Source organism: Protopterus annectens, chromosome 13.part0 (assembly GCF_019279795.1).
Source record: "Protopterus annectens isolate FY-2018-M chromosome 13.part0, PAN1.0, whole genome shotgun sequence".
NCBI lineage: Eukaryota > Metazoa > Chordata > Ceratodontiformes > Protopteridae > Protopterus > Protopterus annectens.
The window spans coordinates 137947711-137968005 of record NC_056747.1 but is presented as its reverse complement, the minus strand read 5'-3'; the positions used below and the strand labels follow the sequence as shown (position 1 = coordinate 137968005).

Below are 20295 nucleotides of genomic sequence, written 5' to 3'. Positions count from 1 at the left end.
ACACCCTGTCTAGCAGTTGGTCAATCTGTCTACTCGTGTACCATTGCTAAAACTTGGAATTGCCTACCCAGCTCTATCAGAACTATTTCCAATTACATATCCTTCAAAAAGTCTCCAAAACAGCATCTCTTAGCCCTATGGCAATGTACATGTGGCTACGACTACAGAGCATCTTCCCCCACCTGATCTTACTTTTTTCTCCCTTCTGCTTAACAGTTATGTAACTAGCTCTTGCTGTCTTCACTCTACAGTATCCAAAGCAAATGATATATTGCACTTTGTATATAATGTACATTGCCTTTGTTATTCTAGCTAGAAATTTATGATAAAATTGTATGTCTGTTTTTTTTAAGTTATCTCTCTATGTATGTAGAAAATGTGATGCATTTAAATTTCTTTTGTATGTGGAGCTTTTCTCCCCAGGCCTCCTCTGAAAATGGGCACTTTTTAGCCCAGTGGACCATCCCATTAAACAAATGCAAATAAATAAATAAATCCACTTGTATTACAAGCTTTGGTAAACCTGTAATACTTTTGTTATTGTATGTCATTGATTTTTACCCTGTATGTTTGCACCATCTAGGGTTGCCAGACGTCCCTATTTGGGCGGGACTGTCCCGAGATCAGCAGCCTGATCCCGAGTCCCGCCCTGCCGGTTTAAATCCCGACCAGCCTCCACTTTGTTTTTAGTTTTTTTTTTTTTTTTGATTGGCCTGTATGCCAGGTGTACGGCCAATCAAAAATTGCTAAACATGGAGCTTCTTGTGTTCCGCATTAAACAGAAGTAGCTCCGTGTTTAGCGATTTTTGATTGGCCTGTATGCCAGCTAATCAAAAATTTCTAAACACGGAGCTACTTCTGTTGAATGCGGATCTGCATCAAACACGAGAAGCTCCGTGTTTAGTGCAGATCTTTAATGTGGAACTCTGTTCTGCATTAAAGACCCTTTTTTGTTTTGCTCTTCACTTTTTTTTTCCGTCCCTACTTGGCTGATATGAAATCTGGCAACCCTGGCACCATCCCTCATAATCGCCATGATGCTACACGTTAGAACTTCAAGACTTATTCTTCAGAAATTGCACACTGATGCAAAAAAAATGAGCTATTACCTTTCTAAGAGGGTTATAGTAATATTACAGTAATGTTTACAAATCATTCTTGATTGTAGGGCTTTTGATCCCCATTATTTTTTTTTGTTCATAGAATTCTTGAGCAAAGAAGTCGAGAGCTATAACTCTGACTCGGTAAATATGAATATACACAAACTGATGCGGTTTGGTATGAGAATCCAGGGTTCCCTTCTAAACCAGTAAGTCTAGTTACTTTGCTCAGTAGTCACATCATACTTTTACATCGTAATAGCTACCCCATTCTAATGAAAAGTTTCAACAAGCTATATTTGTTTACTGTAATGCCATGTGTCCTCACTCTTGTGAATTTTTGAGTCACCACCTGTCATAGGATCATAGGAGGTTACTAGGCTATAGGCCTTGATGCCCTTATAAGCCTAGCCAAGAGTTTAGCCCATGATTAGACAAGTCAGCAACCAAAGGCCCTGTCCAGCAGGGACACAGGTGGAATCCCAGGGGTGTATTTCTGTTTCCCAAAAACTTTCTTACCAGCCTCAGTAAGAAATTGTGATCCCTCATAAAATCCTCCAAAGCTAGTTACAAAAAAAATTGCCAAAGACAACCACAAGGCATTCTATAACTATGTCAAGAATCTAAATGGCAATGCTCAGATCTGCTCTGAGCTAAAACAGAATGGCATTAAATATACTGATCCCAAGGATATTGCCAATATCCTGGCAGATCGATTCAGTGCCAACTTCACCCCCCTCTCACCCCCTAAATGACCCATTTCAATACCGGAAGATTGCCAAATTCTGGTAATAACAGCCACACAGGTAAAAAACGCACTCTCCAAAGCTAAGAATACAGCATCCATGGGACCAGATGACATCCCGGGCTGTGTACTACATGAACTACAATATGAACTGGCACCTCACCTAAGTGTCATGTTTAATCATAGCCTCACCTCAGGTTTCGTGCCCACTGAGTGGCGCAGAGCTACCGTTATCCCACTCCACAAGGGGGGGGGGGATCCACCTTGGAATCCCGCCTTATCTGCAAGCCATGGAGCGTAATATCATGGAACTTGTAAACAAAGACATTGGCAACCTTCAAACACTGGACCCCACCCAGTTTGGGTTCGTGAAGGGCCGATCTTGTCTCCCGAACCTGATTGACTTCTTCTAATCAGTCTCCAGAGCCATGGACAAGGGTAAGGTGGTCCACACAGCCTATCTAGACCTTGCCAAGGCCTTTGACACCATTCCCCACTCTGGAATCATAGATAAACTTACTAAGCTGGACATTAATCCCTACGTCACCCAATGGGTTGCTAACTGGCTTACTGATAGAACCCACACTGTAAAAGTAGCCGACTCCAAATCCAGCTCCAGACAAGTGACAAGTGGAGTACCTCAGGGTTCAGTACTGGGACCACTCTTGTTTGACATCTACTTCTCTGAAGTACAGGCCAACACTAAGGGACTCTGGATAACAAAGTTCGCAGATGACTGCAAACTGGGAGCCATTATTGAATCCCCAAATGATGTGGATACTCTACAAAAGGGCCTTACAGAAACAGATGCTTGGTGCCAGAGCCATGGGCTCAAGCTCAATGCCAAGAAATGTATAGTTATCCCCTTTGGGAAAAAACATGTACCCATGAATTACCATGTAGGTGGCAGTACACTAAACATTGAAAGTGTGATAAGAGACTTAGCGACACAGGTGGACAGTGGTTTCACCTTCGATAACCACATTGCCACAACAGTCAGGAAATCCTTCTATGTGGCACACCTCATCACTAAGGGCTTTTCATCCAGAAAAAAGGAGGTCATTGTCCCACTGTACTCATCCCTCATTAGACCTATTATAGAATACAACACCCCGTTTGGTATGTACCTCTCAAGACATCTGCAACAACTGGAAAGGCCGCAGAAATACCTCACTAAAAGAATCACAGGCCTAAAGCAGATGCCCTATGCTGACCGCCTTAAAAAACTCCAGCTATACTCTGTCGCATATCGTCTACTCAGAGGTGATCTTTGCTTAACATACAAGGTCATGTCAAACCCAGAGCTGTTGGACATGCTACACTTAAAGAAATCCCAATCCCTCAGAGCCACACGTTCCAGGGATCTAAACCTTGTCATCACAATAAAGAAAACATGCTGGAGGGATAGGTTCCTGACCCAGAGACTCCCCAGACTCTGGAATAGATTGCCCATATATGTCAGGCAGAATGCCTCTTTGGTCCTCTTTAAAAGCAACCTTGACGATTGGATTGGAGAAAGGAAATTCACCCCGGGGATCACGTCAGTCACCCTGCTAGACAGGGGTCCAGGGAAGTAAATAGTGTGGGAAGAAATAGCCAGGGAATTGTTATGGCTAGGCTTGTATAGGCCCTAGGGCTGATAGCCTACTACCAACCTATGAACCATCCAGTTACCCAGGATGCACTTAAAAAGGGATAATGAGGTACTCTGCTTGATGTGGAGAGGGAGTCTATTCCACTGATGGGGGAGTTGCTGGGACACAAATCTGTCCCGCCAACAAGTCCTATTGATATCATAGACCAGGTTGAGGTCACACGTATGGGTCGCTCGAGTGGAGCTTGACTTGTGGATATGCAGCAGTCCCATCAAGGGGGGGGGGGGACTGAGATTGCTTTGTGTGCCAGACAGAGGTCACCTCTGAGGAGTCTATATGAAACTGAGTAGAGGGACATGGCTTTTAGTCTATCTGTGTAGGGTAGATGTTTGAGGCCCTGGATTCTCCTGGTGAGGAACCTCTGTGGTCTCTCCAGCTGCTGCATGTGCTTTGTGAGGTACATGCTGAAGGGGGCGTTGTACTCAATAATTGGCCTTATAAGGGAAGAATACAGGGATGTTATGACCTCTTTCTCCCTGGATGAGATACCTTTACTTATGAGGTGGATCATGTAGAAAGCTTTCCATACAATGGAAGCAACATGGTGGTCAAAAGTCAGGTTGCTATCAAACTGGGTGCCCAAATCCCTCACTACTGATTGTGTACTTAGAACATTGTTATTAATGTGATAATATGTGGGGATGTCACTCTCCCCAAAGGAGACAATGACGCATTTTTTGGCATTCAGCTTGAGGCCATCTTTCTGGCACCAGTCATTTGTTTTTTGTGAGACCCTCTTGGAGGATGTCCACATCACTTGGGGAATTGATGACTGCGCCCAGCTTGCAGTCATCTACAAACTTGATCGGCCATAGCCCACTGGTTTTGGCCTGCACCTCAGAGAAGTACATTCCAAATAACAGAGGCCCCAAGACTGATCCCCAGGGTACACTGCTCGTTACAGATCTACTGCTTGAGGTGGCTTCCCTTATTTTGATTAGGTGGGTTCTATCAGCGAGCCAGTTTGCTACCTATCTGGTAACATATGGATTGATGCCTAGTTGAGAGAGTTTATCTATTATGCCTGAGTGGGGAATAGTGTTGAAGACTTTGACCAGGTCAAGGTAGGTGGTGTGCACAGTCTTCCCCTCGCCATGGCTTTGGTGACTGTCTCAAAGAAGTCAACCAGATTTAACATACATGACCTTCCCTCGTCAAAGCCAAACTGTGTGGGTTCAAGTGTTTGGAGGTTGGCAATGTCCCTGTTAATGTGGTTCATGATACTCCATTACATGGCCTTGCAGATTAGGCTAGTTTGGCTGATGGGTCTATGATTTCCTGGATCAGTGGACCTTTGTGTAAAGGGATGGCAATGGCTGTCCACTAGGCTGGGACAAAGCAGGTACTTAGGCTTTGGTTGAATAGGGTTCCGCAAGTTCATGTAGGATGAAGCCTGTGATGTTATCGGGTTCCATGGAGGCTGTATTTTTTTGCCTTTGAGAGGACAGTGATGACCTGTTCCCTAGAGATGAGGGGTGGGGCTGCAGGTACTGCGGATGTCCTGATTTACTGATGGGGAACAGAGGGTAGAAGTTTTTGCTGAATCTATCAGCCAGTATATTGGCTATATCTATAGCATTTGTGTATGTGGTGTCCTTCACCACCAGTTCTGAACAGATGTGTGTGCTTCCTTTTGAGATTGTGGACATATGTGAAGAAGGCCTTATGATTGTCTCTGGTAGATGTGGCCAATTTGGACTCGAAGTTGGCTTTAGAGGATTTCACTTGTGCTCTTATTTGCTTATTCAGGCTAAGGAGAGGTTGCTTCCACTTAGGCACCTGGACAGCAATTTTTTTCCTTTTGATATAGAGTTTATTTATTGCAGATGAACTACTGAACCACTGAACTTAATAACTACAGACCCATTGCTTTACTCTCCCCCCTGGCCAAAATCCTAGAAAAATGCATCCATACCCAGATGCTAAACTATCTCCTAGACTGCAACATCCTGTCACCTACTCAGCATGGTTTCAGACCTGCCCATAGTACCACTACAGCTCTCCTCTGCTTCACAGACACAGTAAACCGTCTCAAAAATGAAGGCCTGCAAGTGTCAACTCTTTTTTTGGATATGTCCAAAGCATTTGACACAGTCTCACACCAAATCCTGCTAAACAAACTAAACCAATATCATCTATTTAATTCCACTCTTACCTGGTTCCAAAGCTACTTAACTGACAGGTACCAAGCTGTGAAATGGGAAAATTCTCTCTCCTCAGCTGCCCATAACTATAGGAGTCCCACAGGGTTCTATCTTAGGACCACTACTATTCACAGTCTTCACAAATGACCTCCACACAGCATGCATCTATAATTCAGTATGCAGATGACACTACCTTAATCTGTGCTGCACAAAACATTCCCACCCTCCTGCAAACAACTCAACTAGCATTCCCTGACGTTGAAAACTACCTTACCAAAGCCCAACGTATCCTCAATCCAAAGAAAACTCAGCTTATGATTATAACCAGTTCTAACAAAAACACTAACAGTCAATTCACTATCTACTCCACAAATGCTACTCCAATTGCTCCAGTGCCACAGGCTAAGCTATTGGGAATAACCATAGACTCCCACCTAAAATTTGATATCTGAACTTAACTATTAAAAAAGTACATGCCAAACTGGAGTCACTCTACCGTATCAAACCATTTCTTACCAACAACACAAGATCAGCCATTGCTCGCTCCCAACTTCTATCCACCCTACTCTATGCATCTCCCATTCTGACTAATCTCAACAAAACTGAACTAAGCAAAATGGAAGAATTGCCCGTTTTGCTGCAAATTGCTCATATAGAACTCATCATTGTACTGCTTTGAGACAGCTCCACTGGCTTGAACTGCCCAACCTCTTAACCTCCAATCAGCTCTGCCTCTGTCATTCTATCTATTACCTCCCCAATAAGTGTCCTGCCCTCAAAAACCTAGTACATCATCACTCAGCCAAAAGGCCTCTTAGATCATCAAGCAAACCACTACTAGAAGTCACCAACAGCTACAATAGCTTTGGAGATGCACTATATAGTAGTTCAGTGGCTAAAAAATGGAACTCTGTCCCTACTAGCATTCAAAACACATCATCCAAAGCCTCCTTTAAAGACCTCATCAAGCAACATCTCAAGCAAAGTTGGCAGTGCATGCCACTGTAAAAACATGTCTCTTGTAATTTGTGTGTATACTGATTATGTCTAAATATGTCTGTAATTTTTCTTTGTGGAGCTTTTCTCCCCGGGCCTCTGCTGAAAAAAGGCCTTTTCGGCTCTGTCAGACACCCCCGGTTAACAAATGTAAAATAAATAAAATAAATAAATGTCCATCTGACAGGTTTACTCTTCCTCGCGGAGGATAATTTTGTCCTGTCAGGTATTCCTGATTCCATGCATCTATATAATGCATGACAGCTGTATTCTGTGGAGAAAAAAAAAAACAAAAGAAATTGCAAAGGTCCTGAGATTTTAAGAAAAAAAAATTTCCTAAGCTCCTCTAACTATTGCATTATGTAACATTTCGTATTGGAAACCCCTCGATAGTATATATTATAGAACAGAAGAAATCAGTTCTACCAACGTAAACATTTATTTTGTCAAATAGAGGAAGCACCTTCCTTTACACTTGTTAGGGTATGGTGCATCCTGCAAAATGTCATATTTCTGTTAAAAATGTCCCAAATTGAGATACTGGAAAGGTTGCAACCCTAGTGAATTACACAATCCTACTGCCCCAGACTCCTAACTCGTACCATACAATACAATAATTATAAAGAAGCGGAAGTGATGTCAGGCAAAAGGTACGGTCTTTATGTAGGCTAGTAGTCTGACGTCTTTCAGTTCCACGTCGCTGTACAGCCCCCTCCCCTTATCCCGGTGTGGGACTGAAGATGGCCGAGCTGGCACGTTCAGCTTTGCGGGAAGAGACTCGTATAGTCTTGCTTTGTTTGTTGTGGTACGCTGTTAGCTCAGGGGGCAATGTTATTAATAAAATCATTCTGAATGGTTTCCCCTATCCAGTCACCGTCTCTCTGTTCCATATCTTGTCCATCTGCTGTTTTGTACCGCCTTTGCTGCGGGCTTGGAGCATTCCAAAGACGGAACTTACCGGTAGGCATTATCGTTGGTATATCATACCTCTAGCGTTTGGGAAATACTTCGCCTCAGTATCAGCTCACTTCAGCATATGGAAGGTGCCAGTGTCCTACGCACATACAGGTAAGTGAGGTCATCGCACTGCGGGATTTCTGCTATAATGTCAGTAGTACGATGTAATGTTTATAACATGGGAGTGTAGTTAGCATGTAAAGAAATGCTGACCGGTAACGAGTCTTGCACAATAATCCTATCAAATGTACTCTTCTAGTCTGAATGTAAAGAACATCATCTTGTGGGGTGTCTCCTTCTTATGTAGATATATGTGGACACCCACGCAGTAACGTGCATATAGTTTGTATACATCTAATAGACTAGCTTGCATGTCATCTGCTGTGATTGAATGTCTGACGTGGAGTGACTGATCCTTGGTATTCGTACTGCTGTAATAGCCACGTTGTTACTATTTGCTCAAGACAGTCCACTATGTATGATTTATCAATGAAAGCGTTATCTAGCTTTTAGTAACTAACTGATCAGAGTAGCATGATAGCACCATGTGCATGCCATCTAGTACCTCCCTTTCTCCAATGTTTATATACCTTTTGGCCGTGTACTCCATTTACCATTTCCACGAGGGACGTACCTCTGCCCTGAACAGTACCACACAACTTCCCCCCAGCAGGCTGTAGTAGCACAGTTCGAGTATTTCTAACATTCAGATAAGTTCCATTGTAGTATCGGATACATTTGATTTAGGTACGGTTGCATTTGATTATAAAGGACACTACACAATCTTGATAGAGCAGGTTACTAAGGAAGTTTATCTTATCCATTTAATTCAACCAAGGCTGATTGAACTGTTGATATTCATCCGATCCATTTAGCTTTCCCATATTACTTTTTTCTTCACTGCATTTTCAAACGTTGTAATCCTTTAATTCCTCTTTTTTTCTGTTTTACTACATAGCACATCACTAGCTGAGTTACCATGTAGTTTTTGTTTTGTGTGTGGTGGGGGTGGGGCTAGTTAGCTAGCTAAAGAGCCCCTTAACATTTCAGCTTGGGGCAGTCCCAGCTTTGGTTAGGATTAGACTGGACTAATCTCCATCTCTTACTCTCTTGTTAACTGCCCTCTGATGTCATCCTTACTGCACCATCAAAAAGGGGGGTTAGCCTCCTTGCTTTGCCATGTACATGTTATAGGGGAATGGGTGGCCACTCCATAAGTGTTTCTTATGTCTTGTACAAATATTTCTATACCTGGGTTAGATGAGCATTTCACCCCCATGGTACATTTTTATTTTTATGTCTGAGAATGGATAAGGCATTTTGTGTGTCTGTGTAACCCCTCATTGCCTGCACATATAGTTGTTCAGACTGAGCCTCACCCTTTCCATTGCCTTGGCTAAGGTGGTGGTGTGCCATCTCAGCTGCTTTACTAACTCCATCCACATGATCCTAGGCTATGTTGTCTTGCTGGCTTTTAAATTTTCTTATGGTTGATGATAAATTCTTGATGGATATGACAGGTCTTTTCCATTTACATCCAACAGCATCACTGTTGGAGCTCCCCACTGCTTGTCCTGCTGCTTTAATACGGTCAGCAGCCAGTACCCTCTCATCCTAGAAATTCCTATCCAGTGAACTCCTAGTAGCCTTCTCTTCCTATTCCAGTGCCTCATTGTAGACACGTGTGTGGCCCTTTGATGAGACAAGTCAACCGCAATCTGGATGTACTCCAACAACAAAGGGAGAGCTGTATTAACAGAAGGAAACAACAGTGAATTGATAGATTATGCAGATATACTTTATATGCTGCTGATTTATACCAAATTAAATTCCTAATGGTGTTTATTTGTGCTCCTTTCCATTTACCCTGCGATGCAGCTTCTGTCTGGAGGGATTACAGTGTAAGTTGTCCACTGCCTAAGCCTGTAAAACTGTACTGCTTTTTGTGATATTAATCCAAATTATGGCTGTTGGATCACTGGTGTCCTGTTTGAGTGGGAAAATAAATATCCTTTTTTTTTTTTTCCCCTCCATAGCCTCCTATCCAGCCATTTTCTTTCCGGTTGCCTTACACTGAGACTATGCAAGCAATGGTCTACTGACATTATGACTTCCTCTCCTCCCATCTAAAAATCACTTAAAAGAAACTGTAACCAAAGTATGCTAACTATTTTATTCTGCTAGTTTATACAAAAAAAGTATCTTTCTGCTGAAACCTCCCTGCGAGCACGTTACCTTGGAATGCCAGCCATACCTGCATTCAATAGGCCTGCCCAAATAGAACCCTTTTCTCTTTGTCTTATTCCTGCCCCCCCCCCCCGTAAATTAGCATTTATACTTACAAATTTGCCCTGCTATAACTCGCTAATAAAACTGCAACTGACTGACTTGACTGTTTTTTTGTCACATACTATCGTGGCATCTGAGACTTGAGTGTGTAGCTGTCCACCACCTAACCCCACCTTCCTCATCGCACCTTTTCCTCCACCCAGTGTACACCTCCATCCCAAACAATTCTACTCTTATTCTTTCATTCAGACCTACTTTTTTTTTTTTACCTAAACGCGTAATCTTTTTTTCCTTCCAGCTGTCACTTCACTCCCTCCCACCTACCTTTATCCCATCATGCCCTTCAAACTGCAAACCTTTGTCTTACTACTATTCTCACTCCTTATCTACACTCTCACTTCTTATCACTCACATCTAGCAGCACCTTATTTTCACCCAGCTTACACTAATATAATTTCTTCCATAAAACCTCAACACTTCCCCATATGCTAATTCATCTTTCCCCTTAACACCCCCTTTCAAAAATCAAATTACCTCCCTTCCTATCTACCACCCCAAATGAAAAATTCAAGCATCTCCTCATCAAACTACTCCCCCTACATAGATCCTTACTTCCGGCAGGTGATATTCATCCTAACCCTGGTCCCTGTATAAAAACACCAATCACCCCCAAACCCTCCTTGCCACACTTCTTTAAATAAACAGATATCCCTGTACTCTCCGAGTCTTAGAAGTGTCCTTAACAAGATTAGTGAATTCCATGCCTGGCTAGCACATTATACCACTGACATAATCACCCTAACAGAAACATGGTTGAAACCACACAACCATGGTAAAGACATCCTCCCATCTGTTTACAATACCGTTAAACTTGATAGACAAAAAAAAAAAAAAAAAGGTGGTGGAGTGGTCATAGTCTATTCTGACCGTCTCACTCCCCTAAGCCCAGATAAAACTATTCCCTCCGCACCAGCTGAACTCTTGCTGACCAATTTTAAACTCAACAACTTTACTACCATTACTGTTGCAGCTGTCTGTATTCCCCCTGGAAACAAAATCTGCATCCTAGAAAACATTCTCTCCCACCTCTCTGACCATCCACAATGAAACCATTCTCCTTGGAGATGTAAATATCGACTGGCTTTCTCTTCAAGCACCCAACTCAACTTCTTTCATTAACCTTTATGGCTTTGAGCAACTCATCTCTTCACCCACTCATACCAGCAAATCCCAACTCCCTAGCTCTCTTCCAGACTGGATCTTAGTATTACCCCTAAAATACCATTCTCCTGAGACCATACCAAATACCCTCAGTGATCACTCCCCCATAAGAGTCATCAGACATATTCCTCACCAGTCCCTCACAAGTACATAACTTCCCGCAAACTTTCCACCTTCTGCCCAGAGACCATCTTAAGATTAACTGGTCACATCTAATTACTCTCCCCCTTGATGAAGCTGTCCACTCATTCAACTCTACCTTCCTAAACTCTCTTGCTCCTCTCCGTACAGTCGTAATAAACTCTAATATATCTCACTGGCTAACTAACCCTACCCGTACATTAATGAAAACAGAGACAGGATGTGGAAACTGTGGACAAAAACTAAAATCCCTACTAATTTACAAAATTATAAAGAGCTCAGAAACCTGGTCAAAAACATATCCATAAAGACAAAAAGGATTTTTACACCAGCCCTCTCCCCCTACCCAAAGGTCTGACCCCCAAAAAATTCTGGAACGCTATCTGTCTCATTTTGTACTCTAACCCTTCCCCTCCTAAATCCTGCCCAAACAACACTGCAGATGAAACTGCGGCCATCTTCAACACCCACTTTATGGAATCTATAACTAAGATGCTTAACTCATTCCTCCCTACAAATAATGCAAACAGCTTCTCAAATTCTAATTCTCCACCAAACCCATCAAACTCTGTCACCCTCAAAACAGTTTCTGAAAACTACATAAAATCTTTACTCTCAAAACTTAACATGTTCTCCTTCAGTAGACAATCTACGCTCCTATTTCCTACAGATTGCTGCTGAACCCCTAGCTGTCCCGGTATATATCGTAATCAACCGCTCCATCTCAGAGTCCTATGTCCCCTCTCTAGGGAAAGAATTTTGCACCCTCCCTATACATAAAGGTGATGACTCCACCAGCATCTCTAATTTCAGGCCAATCACAATCTTGTCTCCTCTCAGAAATTTTGGAAAAATGTATCCATAAACAAGTTGTACAATACTTCAGGAAAGACTGCTTGCACCCACACAACATGGTTTTCTCCCCAAACATAGCACCACAACTGCACTAATATCTTTCTTAAACACTATATCTCTTGCTCGAGAGAACAATAAACTGGTCTCCTGTCTATTCCTGGACCTATTCAAGGCCTTTGACATGGTCTCCCACCCTCTTCTTCTGGCCAAACTGTCTAACCTTAATTTCTCATCTTTCACTATTTCATGGTTTTCCAGCTCTCTCTCGGGCCGCCTTCAATCTGTCGAATGACTCTCTGCTTTATCCCTTCCATTCCCAGTAATGATGGGAGTCCCCCAAGGATCTATCCTGGGTCCACTACTCTTTAATATTTTCACTAACTTACTACATATGTCCTGGCCATGGTCCTCACTTATTCAGTATGCTGATGACTCTACAGTCATCACCATCTCTGACACTCCCACTGACCTCTACTCTCAAACCCAAGCATCCTTTTCCTCCGTTGTTGTTACAGAGCCAGGATTCAAACTAATCCTCAACTCTAAGAAAACTAAGCTGTTACTCTTTCTACCCAAAAATCTCTCCAATCTTGAATCTACTTTTACTATACTCTCAAGCAATAACATTACTACCACTGTTGGACCAAGTACAAAACTACTAGGTGTCACAATCGATGACCCACTTAAGTTTGATCTCCATGTGGCTAATTGCATTAAAAAGATGCACCAAAACCTGGGACCCCCATACCAAAATAAAAAGTACTTGACTTCCAAGTCAAAAACAACCCTATCACATGCATACCTCCTTCGTACTCTGTTGTATAGCTGTCAAATCTTTACCAATCTGAACTCCTCACTCCTAACCAAACTCGAATCTACCTACAGTAAAGTGGCTAGATTTGCTACAAACCTCACTTACCAGTCTCGCCACTGTCTTTCTCTAATTACCCTATCAGCTCCTCGTATCTCAACTACAGATTATTCACTTAATCCTTTGCCAACAGTCTTTCTGTCCTAGCCTTACCCCTGTTACCTCTAAATATTTGCCCACTAGACCTCTGCGTAGCTCTGACCAAGACCTGTTACAAATATATAAACCCAAGACCAAAACTGGTTGCTCCCTGTACAGTTGCATCCATACTATATCCTGGAAGAAACTTCCTTTAGAAATTAGATCCCTTTAAATACCCTTATCAATTCAAAACAGCCTCTAGAGAATATCTGAAAACTATCTGGTCTTACCACTGTACTCATCTTCCTTAAGCTACTTTCCATGCATCATAGTCCATTTTACTTCAGCTCAATCCTCTCGCTCCTATACTCTCCTCCTGTATACCTTCTCGCCTTTCCTGTCTTCTTGCATAACGCTTGCTACCCCTTTTCCTAACAACCTACATTCTAGTATTAGCCTTTCTATCTCCTTTTACTTTCTCTCATACACCTCACTTCTGACCCTGTACTCTCAGGCTAATAAGGTTTCAGAGAGGGAGAGAATGTATTGAACATTTTGAATGCATAAATATTGTACTACCCATGTGTATATCCTTATCAACTAACATTGTAAAATCTTTGCTCATTTTGTATGTAGCTGGTGAATGCAAGTTTTTTTTTTTTTTTTTAACCTGTATCTAAATTCTATTTATGATTTACCATTACATTGTATATTATTGTGGGGCTTTTCTCCCCGGGTCTCTGCTGAAAATGAGCCAATAGGCTCAGTCGGACTAACCCAGTCAACAAATGTAAAATAAAATAAAATTTTTTCTCAGTTTCATATAATGCTTTGTCCACTTGACCTCACAGTGCCTTTGCATACCCACAGCTTTACCCAGTGGCTTCTTGCCCCTGATATTGCAATCCATATTTACATTCTGCCCGCTGCTACTGCCATGACATGTGATTAAGGTAGCAGTATAGGGTGCTGGGGTGTGTGTTGTCTTTGGCTGTTATGGTTTTCCACACATAACGTACTGGTAATTGGCTACAGTGAAGTATCTGTGGCTTAGTCATGCCTGATAGTATTTTTAGACTGTCAGTAGTACATCTTGTTAACAAGTGTATGTGTATGATTGTGTGTGTGTGTATGTATATATATATATATATATATATATATATATATATATATATGCTGTCAGTAGTACATCTTGTTAACAAGTGTGTGTGTGTGTGTATATATATATATATATATATATATAAGACACACACGTGTAACATGCTTTGACTTGACTTGCAGTAAATGAGAGCGCAAGTAGTTCGCGTCTGCAGTTTTCATGCCACCTTGTATTTCATTTTGCTCCTGAGAAGAAACCCCCTGTTAATCCTTTTGTAGCAGGTGTTCTTATTTTAAAGTAGGCTGGAAGGTTACATTTGTTTTCTGTTCATCCTTAGAATTAGTGGATTAGGACAGCAGTTACACAGAGCATGTCTGCCTCTAGTGATGCGGTTAACTGAAAGTGCTTATTGTCATGGTTCAGGAATGTGTGCTTAAAAATGCAGTAAGTAGAAGAAGTATGGTATTAATTGAAGTCTGGCAGATTCACCAAGTAAGAATATGTATGTTTGCATTCTCAGACTTGTCCAAAATGTTCAACGGACAATTTATTTACTCAGCCTTGAATTGCTAAAGTTTTGTGTGAACAGAAATTAGGAACTGCAGAAAAGTACAGATTTGGAAGTAGTTCAAACTAAAGTAGTTTTATTTGTGTATGTAAGTGGTGTTTTATTAAACTAACAATGTATGTGGTAATAGCGGTGAGTCCTGTCTTTCTCTGCAGGAGCAGTCATTTGAAACATGTTCTTCACTGTCTTGCGGTTACTGCACACAGCACTGTCAGAGTGGGTGCAAGTCGCAAGTAAATTCATAAAGCCAGTCTGATCTCTGCTGCTGTAATTAACTGGGCCACGTTGTTTGAATTAGTGTGTTAGGAGACTTGTAAAATCTGTAAGTAGTTATGGTTACATGCAGATATAAAAGAAGCTTATTGTAATGCAAGTCTCATCAAATCTTCTTATAAAATTAGTGTTTAACCCAGAATGTGTCATAAAAGTAACTTTTTTGAGTTGATGCTTCTTTCCCTCTGATCAACAAGTGTAACTAAACCAAGGGACATTTCAGTGTTTCGTACAAGTCATGCTTTCGCTTCATTTTAATTCTTACTGAATTAAGCTTGAAATTCACACACTCTTATTTTTTTTTTTTTTTTGTAAGTGTGCATTACTTCTAAATTTTACCCAATTGAAAAACCATGTTTCCTTGTTTTATCTTGTTCCAGAACATTATCTCCTCTAATGTTCAGTTCTAAATTCTGTTATTTCCTGAAACCAAAGGTTGTGTCTAGCAATTTCTCTTAAATTGTTGGTTCATGTGTTTTCTCATTTCTGGTGTTTTCTTGAATGTTCTGGTGTTGCGTGACTGGGCAGTATGATAAGACAGCACAGTTTTGTTTCACTTGCCATTATCAAGTTGTGCGTTATATTTTAGTTGTAGATGTGTGTAGGTATCTAGTAATTCAAAATGTGCAATTGAAACTGTGGTAATACTGTTTTTTTTTTTCCATAAGTTAATACCAAATTATTGATCCATTGGATCATTTGTAGTTGAGCCACAATATCCCAAATTGCGAATATCCATTGCCATAATTAATTAATACACAGTTTCAACCCTTTTCAGTGAAGGTTTGAAGGACTGAATCTTTGTGTATTTAATGCATAGCATCATCCTTTTTATTAATAAAAAAATCGGTTTATAGAAAATTGTATGTTTATATATCTTGGATGTTTGTTTTGTTATAAAATTTAAGCCTAGTTATCTGACTTGCTGTGTCCACCTTCATATCATGCATTCGTCTTCCATTTTCAGCCTTTGCCCCAACTGTCTTGCATGTTCTGTCTCATTTTGACAGATTTTGTCATAACTTCACCGTTCTATATATTCTCATATGAATTTTTCTTAACCACAAGTAACGTTTATGATAGGTGGCGGCTGAACTAGTGCGTTTAAGTCCACAGGTGTGGTATGTTGCACAACAATGATAAAATCATTCAGAGTAAACAGGTTGCGAGATCAGTGTACCATAGATCTCAGCTGTCCTCACGTTTTGCAAAATGTCCAGATTTTTGCCTGATATGTGGTTGTCTTCTCATTAAACTTGGGTTTTTCTGGCAAATCATTTGGGATTAAAGTCACTAAATAATGACAGACATTTGAGTTTCAGACTTCGTCATTCAGAAAATACATGCTCACACAAAGCCTTTTATTGTCAACTTTCCAAGTTTATAAGAGCAGTATTTAAAATGTCTCCCTATTTTTGGACCTTTCTCTCCTATACTTTTGGCTTTGTCCAGATTTTTTGTGCTTAGAGGGTGGGAAGTATGGACTGTATATTTAAATGGCCATTCTGCTTACAAGTGCTTCTGACAGAATAGTGGCATTTGGTTGACCAAAAGCAGGAAAAGTATTCCCAAAGGACGTACATTACTTTGCAAGGTAGTATGCTCATTTGGAGAAGAGAAGGATACCCTGGTTAAAAGTTTTAACGTGGAGAAATGGATAGTCCTGATTGCGACATATGCAAGTTGCAAATGCCAGTGATGAAGCTGCTGTTTCATGGGGAAAGAAAGGTTCTGTATGCCTCTCTCGCTGTCTTTTTGAGAAGTGGACCAGAATCCCTACCATCAAGCTGTGATATGACATTTCAGGCATGATGGGTTTGGAAAAGCCGTATCCACACCAGAAATTGTCGAGTCTAATACCTGTCAGATACTTTGGCATGACTACACCAGCTGATCCAGTTGTACAGCTAGACTGACAGAGTATTTGAGAAAGGACTGTTGGAATGGAAAGGTTTACTGACTTGAGAACTACTGCAGTGCCTGCCTAAGTTTTGTCAGGTCAGGATGGAAGGTGGGGTCATGTGGGAGTGTGCAGTTTTGAGTCCAGCTTTTGGAAACTAATGACCGAGACTAAACTCTTGGTTACGTTCTTGATTTTCGTTAACTAAAATCTTGGTTACAGTCTTGATTTTCGTTAACTTGGCTTCAGTTTTAGTTTTGTTTGCATTTTTGTTTTGCTTTTTGACCTGCCGATGCATAGCAACTACTCATTTCTGCTCAAAGTGCTGCAGATGATATGAGAACAGATTTTATCTGTTGGGAAGTTTGCCCTTTTCCTATGGTTGTGTGACCATTTGTTGCCAGGGCATTGATAAGAACATCGTATTATGCTGGTCACCTCTGTGTTGCAGGGTCTGCAGTGGCTGCTAGTGTCCTGTAGCTTGCTGTTTGAGATTTTGCTTCAGTGCTGTCTGTCTGAAGTAACTTTTGGTATGCTCGTACCTCTTTTTAAGCAGGGAAGGTCTGCTAGCCTTTTTTTGGCCTGCTTCGTCTGGAAGACATGCTCTTGCCTGCCATGCCGTTATCGCGTGGAACTTTCCGCTTTTCTGATTTGTGACTGACATGCTTCCTGAAAGTCTCTCTCTGTCAGATACATTTTAATTCACAGTAAAGGAAATGACGGTTTTTATCTTGTTTTTGTAATTTTTTTATTCTGTGCTTTGTTCACATGCACTTAAATTCTAAATTGGGTATGAAAAAGTTCCTGAATCTCTAAGGACATCGAGAAAGAGAATCTGAATGGTCTAGAGGAGAGCGAGAGGGTCCCGTCTGTGTGCACATACGCATTAAAAGTATGTGCAGGGCACTTTTTTTTTTCAGGGATGACAAAATAAGATGTAAGATCTGTGATGTATATAACAGAAAAAAGCAGTGGCATTTACGTGCAGGAACTTTTGGTTTAATTTAAGGTTTATTTCTTTGTGTCAGAAATACTGTATGTCTCACTGAATTTTCATGATATGGATGTGCTTTTGAAACTGCTTTCTCTCTCATATGCTTCTGTCTGTAGTAGAATACAGGCATTTCCCCTGATCCATTTTTTTTTTTAGGAGTGTGTGCCTCCATGTCTCAGTGCAGTGTGGAGGCAGTTAGATACTTGAATTTTTCTCACATATAATCCCTAAATTTTTGATTCTCCTGTGCTTTATAACTCCATTCACTTTTTGATATTTTCTGCTGCACAGCTGCCCTTTTAGAACAAAACAGCAGGATGGCATATTTTTATCTGTAGTATGTGTAGTTTCATGTACTAGTCTACCACCACATGTGTGTGTACATACTTGGGCCTTGCAATGCTCTCCCGAGTTTAAACAGTCTGCATACAAAGGAGGAATTGTTTGCACACCCCAAGCAGAATGAGAATACGTGGCACCGTATAATTAACATGACTAGATGTTGCAGCATGTCTACTGCTTTTTCATAAATGTAATTCTTAGTTTGCATCATTATAAACTGAAAGCAATTCCGTTATTAGCTAAGCAGCTGAGATTGTTGCAAAATTCCTGAAATAAATGAATAAGTAAAGTAGAAAGAAGAATATCTGCTGGTTCTTTTAGTAGTACGAAGAAAACCATTTATAAAAACATTCAAACACAGCTTGTATCAACGGATAGGAAACAGAAAGTTTACCTCAGGACTGCCCCTATACTACAGACAGAGGCAGTTCTTAAATGCTTTATCCCATGCAAGGGTCGTCTCATATGATCTATGGTATGATCCCAGTTATTCCCATGAATGTTAATGCATAATTACCAATCAAATCTGTAACCAAATGGGATAAGTTAATTTTGAGTACAAAAAGGGAAATTTGCTAGGCCTAAAATGGCCTGCAAGGGCAGCTATCCAATTACTTATCTATGAACCTATGAGAGAGAAAAGAGACTCGAGACTGAGGGGAACATGGAAGGGATCATGGAACTCATTAACAAAGACATTGGGAACCTCCAAACACTTGACCCGACCCATTTCAGCTTTAAGGGCAGATCATGTCTACTAAACCTGGTTGACTTCTTCGAGATAGTCACCAAGGCCGTAGACGAGGGAAAGGTGGTTCACACAGCCTACCTTGACCTCACCAAGGCTTTCAACACCATTCCCCACTCCGGTATTACAGAAAAACTCACCAGCCTGAACATAAACCCCTACGTCACGAGATGGGTTGCCAACTGGCTTAGACACACAACTCACATGGTACGAATATCGGGCTCCAGGTCCGACTCTAAACCAGTCACAAGTGGTGTCCCGCGAGGCTCAGTCCTGGGACCCCTACTGTTTGGCATATACTTCTCAGAAGTACAGGCAAACCCAGGAGGACTATGGCTAACCAAGTTCGCCGATGACTGCAAACTGGGAGCTATAATTAACTCTCCGGCTGATGCAGACATCCTCCAAAAGGGCCTTACTGAGATGGACACCTGGTGTCAAAGTCATGGCCTCAAGCTAAATGCCAAAAAATGCAGTCATCCTGTTTGGGAAAAACAAAACACCCATGAATTACCACATAGGTGGCAGCCCCCTTAATACAGAAGAGGTAATAAGAGATCTGGGGACCCAGGTAGATAGTAATTTCTCCTTTGACAATCATATTGCCAAAGTAGTTAGGAAATCCTATGTGGCCCATCTAATTACTAAAGGGTTCACATCTAGAAATAGAGGTTATAGTGCCCCTCTACTCGTCGCTCATTAGACTCGTCATATAGAGTACAATGCCCCATTTGAGATGTACCTCACAAGACACTTCAACAGCTGGGAAGACCACAAAAGTACCTCACCAAGAGGATTACTGGCCTCAAACATATGTCCTATGCAGCCCGACTGAAAAAACTCCGGCTGTACTCGGTGGCATATTGCTTGCTCAGAGGTGATCTCTGCCTGACTTACAAAGCCATGTCCAACTCAGAATTGATGGACATGCTCCACCTAAAGAAATCCAAGTCACTGCGAGACACGCAGTCTAGTGATCTAAACCTTGCCACAACAATAAATAGAACATGCTGGAGGGATAGATTCCTGTCACAGAGACTCCCCATGCTTTGGAACAAAATTCCAAATTACATCAGGCAGAGAGCCCCTCACCAACACTCAAGAGAAACCTTGACGAGTAGATGAGTAACAGAAAATACACCCCTGGATCACTTAATTGGCTCTGTTTGACAGAGGATCAGTTAATTAATCAATGGGGTGGCGAAAGCCGACACACTCTGGCTAGGCGTATAAATGCCCTCTGGCACCCTAGTACCTACCTACCTATGAACTTTTATAAAGGGTACCTGTGTGACACAGCCCCCCCCCCCCAAAAA

General features: G+C 41.4%; 1 protein-coding gene across 1 annotated transcript in view; it reads left to right on the top strand.

The window, feature by feature from the left end:
• Positions 1–7241: 7241 nt before the first annotated feature.
• LOC122787846 (solute carrier family 35 member E1-like) overlaps positions 7242–20295 on the top strand; it is a 374161-nt gene continuing 361107 nt past the window's right edge. The window contains exon 1 of the mRNA XM_044054762.1: positions 7242–7708. Coding sequence (XP_043910697.1) covers positions 7381–7708 — 328 coding nt within the window. The 5' untranslated portion in view covers positions 7242–7380. The remainder of the gene's footprint in view (positions 7709–20295) is intronic.